The 13,085-nt window shown below is 41.2% G+C and overlaps 1 protein-coding gene across 1 annotated transcript; it reads left to right on the top strand.

Moving 5' to 3' along the window:
- Positions 1-3,343: 3,343 nt before the first annotated feature.
- LOC138604552 (zinc finger BED domain-containing protein 5-like) lies at positions 3,344-5,835 on the top strand. The gene is made up of 3 exons (XM_069676484.1): positions 3,344-4,309; positions 4,505-5,173; positions 5,779-5,835. The coding sequence occupies exons 1-3, from the start codon at positions 3,344-3,346 to the stop codon at positions 5,833-5,835; spliced, it is 1,692 nt and encodes a 563-aa protein (XP_069532585.1).
- The last annotated feature ends 7,250 nt before the right edge of the window (positions 5,836-13,085 follow it).

Raw genomic sequence — 13,085 nt, forward strand, 5'->3', positions numbered from 1 at the left:
GAGGAATTAAAGGAAATAAAGAACAATACTAAAGTCTTCAATGATTTATAAGCTGGAGGATAAACTAGGATGAAATATAGTGAATCACTGAAGATTGCTTGAAGAACTCAAGTGCACAGATAATAATCACTGTTGCCTCAAAAGCTGACTGAGTGTATTGATGACACATGTTAAGAGTGAGGGAAGAGAAAAGACAAAAAAGAGAAACAGGAAGTATTTCAATCTGATGCAGTTACTGCTTGACTACAAAAAAGGAAAGTATTAAACTTGTCTACCAACTGAAATGCTGTGGTCTGAGATACATGGCACATGGTTTGACAGAGGCAAAGGCCGGTAAAGCACCTTTCAGACACAAGACGATTCAAAGTACTGAATCTAAAACTAAACCTGCAGCTTCATCAGGAACAGATTAGTAGAGTTCAAAGTCCCTGAACACACAGACTTATGTTTATGAAGACAATGATATTGGAACCATCAACAACTTCAGTCCTTCAGTGGAGGATTCAGATTAGCATATCTGGTGAGACACAGAATGAAAGCACACCACATCAGCTGATCATCAGCAGACCAGAAGCAATCTTGTTCTACACTTGTGAAGTATCAGAGTTGTTCTTACTGTCAGTTCTGAAGATCACTGTGATGCAGCAGGTTGTCTTTCTCATCCATCCGTCGTGACATAAACACACACACAAAACAGACACACACACACACACACACACACAATCGGCCATCTTACCTAGAAGAGACAAAAAAGAGAAGACAGACTGAAATATTTTATCCATGACATCATCAACACCAATATCATTCAGTTATTTTAGCTGCAGCCATGAGTCCCACTGTTGGCCAGTCACAACTTAAGATTTATGGCAATATTGGTCTCAGTGGTCTGATGATGTGGGAACAAATGGATGTAAAACTTCTATCAGCCTTTTTTAGTGTAAAGGCCGACATTATCTGAGCCTGCAGAGTCAATTGTTCTACCTGCTCCCTGACAGAGAGACACCTTCAGCCCATCTCTCCCCACAAGAACCAAACACCTGCTGATTCTGCTGCCTCAGAGGGGAAATCCAGTCAGGTGAGTGTCACAGAGGTAGCCAGTGCTCTATAGAGTGCCATGCACGCTCACACACACATGCTACACCAGCACTCTGAAATAATTCAATCAAGCCAGCTGGAGGAGGAGCTGCTTGTATTGTTAGCCTGTGATTTTACATCACCATCATTACTCTAATATATTTATTTATCTCTGCTTATAGAAAAGCATGTGGAGGATATTTTTCAAAACAAAGGACTGCTGTCTTTTAAAAGAGTTTTTAATCATTGTATTCTGTGTTTGGCAAGAACAACAATTGTTTGTCACCAGTTTGTTCTCTGCTGTACTCTCCCTCCTCTGTTTGAACCAGGAACTGCCAAACTGAACAGAAGCTGCCATTGGCTTATGAGGCGGTGTACCAGGGGAATGTGCCAAGTATGGTAGAGTTAGAGGGGTGTTTATTGTGGCTACGATAAAGGCAATTTTAATTGCAATATTTTTCAAAAGATTTTTTATGCCACGCCTGCACTGCATATATTGCTGCACATGTTCACCACAAGGTGATGTGTCAATGTCCTTTATGATGAATTTTATATACACATTTTCATACGTAGGTGTACAGCACACTTCACCCAAGTCTCACAATCCCAACCTGCACACAGATAGCCTGCTCGACTACCTGCCTAATTTAACAAGCTCGTGCTCATAATAGTACAGGAGAACAAACCCGCTGTTTGACCAGAAGAAACCAACTTGGAATTTCAACAACGTTCACCTAATAATAGCATTAATTGTAAAGCGTTTAAATGCCTGTAACCCAACAAAGCTTTGAGTTGGCAGCTTTAGAGCGGTGAAGCAAAAAACACACCCTTTCTCTCCTCTTTAATACCTGACACACATTATTAATAAATGGCATCCACATTTTCATAAACACACACTGCATAAACAAACTGAACAGACACAGTCTCCACAGACATCTTTCTGCAGTCCTCCCACAGAGCCCAGACTCACTGACTTACTCTTAATGATTTCTTGGAAATGGCTCACAGCCAGACGAAATAAACACAACATAAAGTTTGCAAGGAAGAAGCAGATGGAAGTCTGAAATGATGACATTGAAAACGAGACATTAAGATAGCCATATACACCAAGATCATTTCAATTGGTGCATCTGTAATGGCTGCTGCTGTGTAAACAAATGCCAGAGTGCTCTCTGTGACATAATGTCTGTTTGTTCATGCTCGGAGCTGAGAGAAGCAGTGATTAAACTGCAACAACTCCACTGAGACTGTCTTATATTACAGAACTGAAAATAACATTCTTAAAAGCTGAAAATTAATCAGTGAGAATTAAACACTTCAACATGCTTTATGCAGAACTGCTGTGTGTGAATCACACTGTGTTTCTCTGGGAATGTCACTGTGCTTAATGCATGACTGCATCTCGTAGCATCAGTAATTAAAATGATTCAAATCACTAAATTTTGTATCAGTTCTGTTCCCAAGATAGGACCAACATCAAAATCGTTTAGTTTAATACATAAATTATGCATATTAGTGGACAAAATGTGCCAAGCTTGCAGAACAGGGGAATCAACGGCAGACTGATATAAATATATAAATCAGCATAAATTATGAAGAAACACCACAAAACTTAACTTCAACACACAATAAATGTGGTGTAGCGTAATTCGGTCGATTAATTATTTAATAATTAATTAGTCGTAGAATGCCTGCACTCTATTTTGACTTTGACAGATTAAAGTTTAACTTTAATTAAAAGATTTAACCTATCATAGGTATTTAACGGGGCACCACCCTATTTTGATAAAACAGGAAAAACTTATTATTAGTTACCTAATTATTTTAATTCAATCTCATAATCTGAAGTTTGCTACAATCTAGAATTGAGTTTGTTTCGCGGTGTACAGAGGCTTAGTACTTCACACATACAAAACACATAATGAAGATCTTTATAAATGAAGAATCAGATCAGTGGTTCCCAAACGGTGTGCCGCGGCACACTGGTGTGCCGTTAGGCAAGTCCGGGTGTGCCGTGGGATTTTGTGACAATCATACGTTATTATTGCAATATACAACTACACAAAAAAATATATATATTTAATTTACTATATCAGTACTTTATATGCGCTCATTTCATAATACAGAGGCAAACTCTATACCTAAAAACAATTATTTAAAAAAAAATCCTCAGTGAACCCCATATTTCGCTGTTAACGCATTTGCGCAAGTGGGAATTATAAGACTGACACATCAAAGGCTGAAGGACAACATTAAAAAAAGAGGGAAAATGAAGCGCTTTCTTGTGCGGAGCAAACCACCAACCACCAGTGCAGAGACTGCCGACAATCCACCACCGAAAGAAAAGAAGAAAAAAACTGTCAGCAGGCAGTATCATGACAGTTACCTGTCTTATGGCTTCAGTTGGACCGGGGATGTCAACAAACCTCAGCCCGAGTGCGTCCTCTGTCGAGAGAAGTTAGCTAATGAGAACATGGTTCCAAGCAAGCTGAAGAGGCACTTGGAAACCAAACATCCCTTCCATGCTGAGAGAAACTTGGCCTACTTCAAAAGAGCACGGGATCTGAACCAGAGGAAGCAAGACCGTTTGTTGGATTGGGTGAAAGTGTCTGAAAAGGCAATGGAGGCTAGTTACATGCTAGCGGAGCTCATTGCAAAGCAGAAGAAACCTCACACAATAGCGGAGACACTCATCCTCCCCGCTTGCAAAAAAATTGCAGGTGTCATGCTGGGTCCAGATGCCGCAAATGAGCTATCCAAAGTGCCGTCGTCTGATAATACAATCAAAAGAAGAATCGACGACATGTCAGAAGACATTGAGCAACATTTGACAGAGAAACTGCAGGTGAGCGGCAGATTTTCCCTACAAATAGACGAATCTACTGACATAAGTGGGGCTGCCCAACTTCTGGCAAACGTCAGATATGTTGATGGTGACTCTATCAAAGAGACTTTTTTCTTCTGCAAAGAAATGGAAAGCCATACTACGGGAGAAGAAATATTCAGGGTAACTGATAACTATTTAAAAGAGAACAGTCTGACCTGGAATATGTGCGTCAGTGTTTGCACAGATGGTGCGGCAAGCATGACTGGGAGAGTGAAAGGATTTATTGCTAAGTTGAAAGCTCAAAACCCACATATTGTGACAAACCACTGCATTTTGCATCGAGAGGCATTAGTTGCCAAAACCATGCCCCCGGAGTTGACTGAGGTGCTGAATCAGGCTGTGCAGATGGTGAATTACATCAAATCAAGGCCCCTGAAATCTCGCCTCTTCTCCCAGCTGTGCGCCGAGATGTGAGCCGACCACCAAAGCCTGATCCTCCACACAGAGGTACGTTGGCTGTCACGGGGGAAAGTCCTATCACGTCTTTATGAGCTTCGAGAAGAGCTTTTGGAATTTTCACGTGAACACGCTGTCCCACATAAGGACAAGCTCGCAGATGAGAGGTGGTGCGCCAGGCTGGCTTACCTTGCAGACATATTTGGGCATCTCAACGAGTTAAACGCCAAGCTTCAGGGCAGGAATGAAAACATTTTATCATCCACAGACAAGATTTGGGGGTTTATGGGCAAACTTACCCTGTGGCGCGAGGCTTTGGAACAGGGCTGCATGGACATGTTCCCGCTGGCATCAGCTGCGCCACAGGCAGCGAGGGAGCGCGCTATATATGCCGAACACCTTCAGACCTTAAACGAGAGGTTTGAGCGCTATTTTCCATGTGTGGCTGACATCGAGGACTATGACTGGATCCGAGACCCATTCAACCAGGAATCCTCAACAGAAAAGCTCACTATGAAAGAGAGAGAGGAGTGCGCAGAGCTCCGTGTGGACCGCACACTGAAACTCAAATTTAGTGAGCTCCCACTGGATCAGTTTTGGTTGGCTTCTGCATCAGAGTACCCAAGCATCTCCCACCACGCAATTGAGCAACTTCTTCTTTTCCCCACTACCTACCTGTGTGAGTTGGCGTTCTCTACGCTGGTTTACATGAAGAACAACAGGAGGTCACGGATCTCTGTTGAACAGGACTTGCGAGTGGCCCTCTCCTCAGTGCCACCAAGGATTAAAAAAATCTGCGCGCCCCGACAGGCACATGTATCTCACTAATTTGTAAGTAGGCAAAAATATTTACAATAGCACATGTTTCAATGCTGATTGCTGAAATGTTACATTTATATTTTGTAGTTCAGAACCATGGACAGTGCAGCTTCCTTGCATTGACAGTTCTCTGTGCTGAATTTCTGCCGAGTTTCCTTTGCCTCATTTTTAATTTTGTGACCTGTCTGGTTTGAATGAGTGAGTTGCTGCTTTGATGAAGCCTAATTTGATAAAGTTTCAAATTCATTTTTGAAATATTTCGTTAATAAATATTTCATGAGTAATATAGTTGTCTTTGTCACATTTTATTTGACATTAGTAAATAATTATGCACATTTACAGATATTATACATGATATGAGTGATAACACGTGTTATAAGGGCTATTTGCACAATAGGTGTGCCTTGAGATTTTTACTTGTCCTTTGGTGTGCCTTGGGCACAAAAAGTTTGGGAACCACTGATCTACTGTAACCTGCCTCTCAACTGTAATCAGCTCCAACTTGTCACTTAGGAAGTGATGGAGGTTTAACCCTGTAACATGCCAGTGTCAGTCTTGTATCTCACCTCTGGGACAGATTCTGACTCTTCTCTCCCCCACAGATCCATCCTGGCCTCTCCTGCTGTGACTTTCTGATCCTCTTCCTGATACTTGACTAGAGGATGTCAGACAGCATGTTCAATGGTGGGAGTCTCAAAGGCAGCCAGCTGAGTAACCTCTGGCAGTGGATCATGATGTGTCCTTCTCTCCTGACCTCTTTGTGGGACACATCCACTACTTGAACCTCTTCTGACACTCCCAGCACAGCACATAATATAACAGACCCTGATAGTCACACAATATGTAGATAGTGAACCTTGGTCAGTGTGTCCTTAGACTTGTTTCTAGTCAGAATGTTTGCTCTCAATAACTCACTGCAGGAAAAGCTACAGAGAAGTCGACAGAGGAAAAAAAAGACATAATGGTGAGCAAAATAGCAGAAAATGTATTTGACTGATCTTAATCCGACTATAAATAAATTGTTTGTGACATTTAAACAGTAAAACCAGAATAAAAGGCATCTGCAGAATAAAAGCTAAAATATGCAGCTTATGGATTTTCAGCATCCTTTTTTAGAAAGAGAGCAGATATAAAATAGGAAGCCTGTAAGGTTTAAATATTTTCACTCTTCATTGCGAAAGACAGAACATGTGAATCCCTCAGGCTGCTGGAAGCTGCCAATGAAACAACAGCATGTTGGCTGTTTCTCACTGTGTGTGTTTGAATTTCACATTAAGCTGTTTCATCTCCTCCCTCCTATCATCCCTCCATTGTTCATGTGAACTCCTGCCTCCCACAATCCCTCTCTCCTCCCCTGCTCTCTCTCTCCATTAGGGAGCTGGCAGCTCTGATCAGGTGATGCTGAACTTGACTCGTTTCCTGTGGGAATCAATGGGCAGCATTAAGCAAATGGCTGGAAGCTAATGGCTTTAGTGGGGCTCAGGGTGAGACCAGAGGACACTGATTCAGGTCACCATCATTCTTGTAAAAACACTTTGGGTAGAACATAAAGATATAAACTGTGTGTTCCTGGACTTGATGGAACAAATTACACAAGAAGACACCCCAAATAGTTTACTGTCAGAGCCCATTTATTGTTGTGTTATGAACAAGGTTTTTAGTATTTTTAACCGTTCCTTCCATTCGTTCCTTGAATGAGAAGATGGTACTAATGATGGCTGAATGACTGAGCAGTTTGGTTCAGGTTCAGGAATATCCAGTATGAAGGTTCATCTTCACAGCTTCCATGTCACTTACTGATTATTATCAAACTCTCAGAAACATCACAACTACAATTGATTCAGCGCTCAGAGAATGACCTGCTGTTGACCCTGAATCTATTATCCTCTGTATGAACATGAATCATTGTTGATTATTACTGGATGGAGGTCCAGTTGAGATCATCGACTGCTGCTGAAGACTGATCTTGTTCTTATCGACTCCAATCATAGAGAGTGCTGCTCTGTCAGCTTCTTCTGTTTGCTCAGAGGCAGTCTGGCTTTATTTTCCTCTTTACTGTTCACTCCTTTTGTTTATGTTTTATATGTTTTAAAGTTCCCTGAAAGTAGCAGTGTGCTGAATGAGCGCACCATCCCAGAGACAGCTCAGTATCTGATCTTCTGAATTATCTTTTCAGGTGTTAAAGTTTTGTACAGTTTAGCCGCCCTGAGGCTCTCTGGCTCAAACTGTCCATCTGTCTGACTTTTATCCTGTCTGTCCATCCTTTCAAGGATAAACCAACAAGGTTGTAAATGATATCCTGATGAATGCAACTGAAGCTGAATGCAGAGCGTTAGTACTGCCTGAGAAGTGAATGTGAGCAGAGAGGCAGCAGAATCACTGCTGCCAACTGCTCTGGGATTTCAATTTGCAGCTTTTTAAGTTGAAAAAGTTTCAAATGGATCCAAAAATCAGAAAAAAAGAGCTTCATGTTGAATCTAAGAACTCTGAATGTGATTGTAAATGTGGCAACTTTCAAAAAAGCTGCTCAGCATTCAGAACACAATCATCCTCCCCTTCCCTTGCAACTTGTACTCACTTACACTGCGCTTTGCCTTCATGAGGCATTTGCTGCTATATCAAATGGTACCCAAATCGACTGATTAAAGCAGTGTGGATGTATACCACAGATAGATCAAACCAGTCTACGATCTATGTGTGTGTTTGTATGTGCAAACATTTTTTCACCTCATTTTGGAGACAAGCTTGTTGACCCCTTCGGCTCATTGTCGTCTGCCAATGATTTAACGTCCAAGCCGTGTGAGCTACGACCAACTTTTCAGGGCTTCCAGTGTAGCCAACAGTTAGCTCTGTTCTTCCAGCCAAGAGTTCCTTTTACGTGCATTGCTTTGTTTACAGTTGGACGAGCAACTTGTGAAGCTAGAACGGAGTTGGAGTTGAGAGACATCATCAAAGAGCAGATTGTGAGCAGGTCAGCACCTTGAAAGGCATCTCTGCCATCATTGTGTAAATCTGGGTTGAGCAGTGGTAGAAAGACTAGACAGGCGCTATATAGGTGCAGTCTATTTACTATTTTATTGAGTACTCAATTAGTTTCCAAAGACAGATTTAATAAGGATGATCTTGCATACTCATTCCTCTGTCATTCTGGTTAATCAGTTTAATATGTAATGAGGAGCCAAACAGAACTTGGTGACAAACCACAGAGAGAGTTTCACTATTCCAGAGGAGGCCCCACCACAACAGCAGCCATCCCCACACTGTGGACTTATGTCTGCATGTGTGTGCTTAAGTTATTTTCTTTGACACTGAAGCTGAAGGCCAGTGAGGACAAATTAAAGAACCTGTATCATATAAAATGTGAGCTGCTGTTATCATTGATCTTTGATAGTTTTGTCCCTCATCTCCAGGTTTGCAGCTCCACAGCTGCTGGGTCTTATCTGCCTCAGCTTCTTGTGTCACACCACAGCTCTCAGATATGATTACATTTGCAACAACCGGCTATGAATACAATGACATTAAATACTTAGTTGAATTCTCTCTAAAGTTTAATCAAAAAATTTGAAAAAAGGATCAATCTCGGAACTGGAACGGGATCCTTTAAATGTTGAAATGTGTGGGAAATATTTTATAAATGCTGATAACACTGGGATTTAGAGGCTTTCTATTGAACATCTCATCTCCAGTGAAAATGGCAACATGTCAGAGGGTCAATGAGGTTTAGCTCAGAGAAACAGCTTAGTCCTGCATGGCTGAGAGCAGAGAGAGCTGGCATATGGAAGAGACAAGATCTCACGAAGTGGGAGATTCTTCAACATTCATATTAATAATGGAGGATTTGAGGGGCTGTGTAGGAGGACACACAACATAGGAGAGGCTTGCAGTGCATCAGTATTTCATTAGAAAACTGCATCTATTCCATGTATTAACATGAAATAAGAAGACATATTAATAAATTACTCAAATTAGCTTTTCACTCACAGGACTTTAATTACACTGAGTGGTTAAGTGTGATTGCCATCGGCTCTTCAACAAGCAGGGGCTGCACGCCACCCGCAGATAAACACTATGCACCGTATATGACACCAAAACAAACTCACACTGACTGAAATGAAACAGATTCACATTAATTATGCAAATAACATAATCATTATAAAATTGCATTTTGCTGCCTGTTCAGTATGATTCATTATATAATGCTGTCTGCAGAGTTAAGCTCTGCTCATACACACACTGAGCTCAGGGGATCTGATGAGAAAACACTTTATAGAGGTTGGCAGAGACACCTTCATAGCTCTCTCTAAGACTCACCCTGTATGTTATCTCCTCTCCCTGGTTTAACCTACCTAAACTTTCGTTTAACGTTTGTGGTGCAGAGCAAAAATACATTTTTGTCTCCATAGGGCCATTATTCTAACAAGGCAGGGGACCAAACTGCTTACATCGTCATCCACAACTGCTTGTTGTCTCTCATTAGTTGACTGATTCTCCACAGACTTCTAAAGTCATAAAAGATCCAGTGAAGGTGCCTTGATTAAATCTTACATAACCCATGCTGTAGATTCCTCTCTTGTTCTCGTGTTCAGACAAACTGATCAGCTGTGTTTGGATAATGAGTTCCTGTCAGTTGGCTCAGAGGTTCCCTCCATAAATCAGTCTGTACTCATGGTATGAGGACCTCTTGTGAGAGCACGGCTCTGCCTGCCAGGCCTGAACTCCCCGAGCTCTGCTCCTTCTCAGCAACCAACTGTCCCCTCAGCTGTCACCATTCTTTCAGCATCATCATGAAGTGTGCTGCTGCTCAATACTGAACATTTTAATTTAGAAAAGAAAGAGTAACTAGGGTTCTGAAATGAAAATAGTATTGCGAATGGAAAGAAATAACCATCCCTACCAAGGCTTTTGTGTATTATTACAAGAAAGTTTGTTGACATCCGTCAGTGTGTAACGACTCATTGCCTTCTGTCCTCGATAACTCAATAAGTACAGGAAGAAAAGAAAGCTTGACACATAATGGCCTCTCTGCTGCTCTCCATACAATCAAAGGGTAACAAAGCCTGTGCTAGCAGAGCTCTCAACCTACACAGAGTGCAGAGAACAATGTTTGATGCTTTAGACTTGAAATAAACAAGTGGGACCTGAAATGGGCTCCGATATTGATTTCTGAGAAAACGTACAGACCAACAAACGCCTCCTTTCACTGTGAATCTGGCCTTTTATCTGTCTGGGATCTCTGTGTGTTGAGCTCTCTGAGAATACAGAGCAGAGCTAAGAGCTGCATCAAGAGAAAACTGTTTCCTCACTTACAAGACCGTTATTTTATACACTAAGAGCAAATGTTATGTCAGCTAATCTGTTGGTCTTCCAGTATCCTCACTCCTGATATTTCCAATTAATCTGCATAACTAACATGTATCCATCCACACAGCAGAAGCAGTTCATACTGTGAATCGTAATTCAATACCAGCAGGAGTAAAAAAGAAAGACTTGAAATCAGCCAACTGTGGTGGATACATCAGTGGAAGGTCTTTGCTTTGGAAAAACTTTCACCAGCTGCTGGTCGAAAGTTTAATTGGTGTTATGTCAGTTAAAGAGCTGAACTGAGCCTACAGAGGGTTTCCTCTCCCACCTATTGTGTTTTAACCATCTGCTACAACTGAACACCAGCAGCACACTAATTGCAAGTTTCAACTCTCAATGTATTTGCCAGAGTAGCAATCTTTGCTAATAGTACTGACAGCATGATGCATGTAAATGAGAGTTGGTTTTAGCGGTACATTGATGAAGCTGTGGTGGATGAAGTGTGTGTTATTAATACATCATGCTAATATATGTAGCTGCTGTATTCCCTCATCTGAAGTGAGATGTGAGAGGGTGTGATGTGAAATGTGTGTATGAGCAAGATGGAGGTGTGTGTGTGTGCTCAGTGGACTCTAAAAACGATGCAATCTGAAAAGCATTACATTCGTTGGACTCAAAGTACTGAAGTGAACAGGTGAGAGGCTGTGGACTAACTGTTCTTGTTCATTACAGTATATTTCCCAACTGTCACTCATTGATAGACAGCTGAATCTCCTGATGGATGAAGGTGTGTGAGATGATTGACGGCACAGAGACTGCAGATTTGGACAGATGAATGTCAGGTTGAGGACCAACAGCTCGTATACTGCCAATAGAACTGACTAAGAAGAGACAACATCAATCAACTGAGTTGGGTTTAATTGGCTGCTACCCATAAACCACTGCAGCTAATGCTGCACAGTCACAGTGAACAGAGGAAACATGGAGTCATTCAGCTGATATTGAACAGTCGCTCTGTTCATTATGTGACAGTAAATCCATCACTGTGAAACAACATCATCACTGGAGTTACATCATTGTGTTATTTATTTTGGTCATTCATCTGCCCGACATCCACACAGAACGATTTGTTGTTTATGAAGGTTTCTGATTATCTGTTATGATTAATTTTTCCTTGTGTGACAAAAATAAATGAATCAGAATAAAGTGTGAGAGGAGACTGGACCATTTATAGGAACTAAAGGTTACACAGTTGTGTCTGACTGATGATGATCTGCTCTCTGTGTGTCTCTCTAAATGAATCCAAGCAGCATAAAGAGATTCTGCCAGGGGCGATAACTCTCATCTACAGATACACAGAACAGAACAAATTACATCACTGAGATATGACATTAACATGATGCATACAGCAGTGGATGCCATCAGGAGTATAATTACTCATGAAGTAGAGTTTCAAGAGGAGTGTAAACAACTGGAGCCAATAATAACATGTTACAATAAGTAAAACAACAGTAGTGACATATTGACTGCATGTTTCTGCTGATGGGAGCTGTGTGCTCATCTATCCTGAAACTACACACACACACACACAGCAGACACACAAGGCATGCTGGCAGGATGCCATTAACATCCTCCTGCAGGTGCTGCTACACCTAAAATGTAGAGCAGATGTCACACACAACCACAAACACACAAAGCAGGCAATACTGACGAGCATCTGAATAAACTAATATTGTAGTTTATGTCGATGAAATGTGTCTGTTGTAATATTATAGCACAGCAGGTTTTAGTGCCTTAATTTATTGTTAATTTGCTTTATTTAATGTAAAAAAGCAATAAAAAGTCAGGACAGAACTCTGATCTACTTCTTGTAAGACAGGGAGAGAGAGTTCCTCTTCACAAACACAGTCTCTGTTTGATGCTGCAAAATAAAAGGGATCAAAGAAGCATCTGTTTGCATCTCCAACAAGCTTCTCTTCTGGAGAGGTTTTTAGTTACAGTGAAACTTTAAGGTGAAAATGTTGTTGAACAAGAAATGCTCTGATATCTTATCTCTGAAAGGACCAGAAGTACAGAGTGTAAAAACCAATGAAGCATTAACATCCTGTTATCAAGTGTGACTGTATTAAATATGAAATAGAAATGAGCTTGAGATGTTGCTACTGCTTCAGATTAACTCGACAGAAGTGATGCACACAGTGGCTTCATATTGTAAGAACATACAGGAGTAGTGATAAGAAGGCAGATGGTTCACAGATCCAACACCATGTTCATTTGTTCAGTGGTAAAAACAATTAGGCCTCAGATAAACTGCTGATTTTTAAAGCACCTAAAGCACTTCAGATGGTGTTATATCTCTCACTGCCAACACACTCTGCTACAACTATAGACAAATACACATAAACCCAATCCTAGTATCCACACTGAAGGACTCATAGACTTTGAGGTGTGATCCCTCTAAGTCTGTGGGGACTAAAGGCTGACCCACTGTCAAAGAGTCAAGTGCATGAGAGCTCTCTCACAGATATTTCTGCACACTTTGCCTGAAGGAATCAACCACAGTTCAAAGCATTGCAACGTTTAACTCAGGGTTACCAGAGATGCCAGG

Source organism: Semicossyphus pulcher, unplaced genomic scaffold (assembly GCF_022749685.1).
Source record: "Semicossyphus pulcher isolate SPU_LCO1_2020_fin unplaced genomic scaffold, fSemPul1.0.p SCAF_26, whole genome shotgun sequence".
NCBI lineage: Eukaryota > Metazoa > Chordata > Actinopteri > Labriformes > Labridae > Semicossyphus > Semicossyphus pulcher.

What these genes read in the sequence shown, in the direction of transcription:
- LOC138604552 (XM_069676484.1), top strand. Translation starts at nt 3,344, where the DNA reads ATGAAGCGCTTTCTTGTGCGGAGCAAACCACCAACCACCAGTGCAGAG. An exon ending in TGAATCAGGCTGTGCAGATG is followed by an intron (nt 4,310 to 4,504) that starts GTGAATTACATC and finishes GTCCCACATAAG; the next exon opens with GACAAGCTCGCAGATGAGAG. An exon ending in GCGCGCCCCGACAGGCACAT is followed by an intron (nt 5,174 to 5,778) that starts GTATCTCACTAA and finishes TCTCCCCCACAG; the next exon opens with ATCCATCCTGGCCTCTCCTG.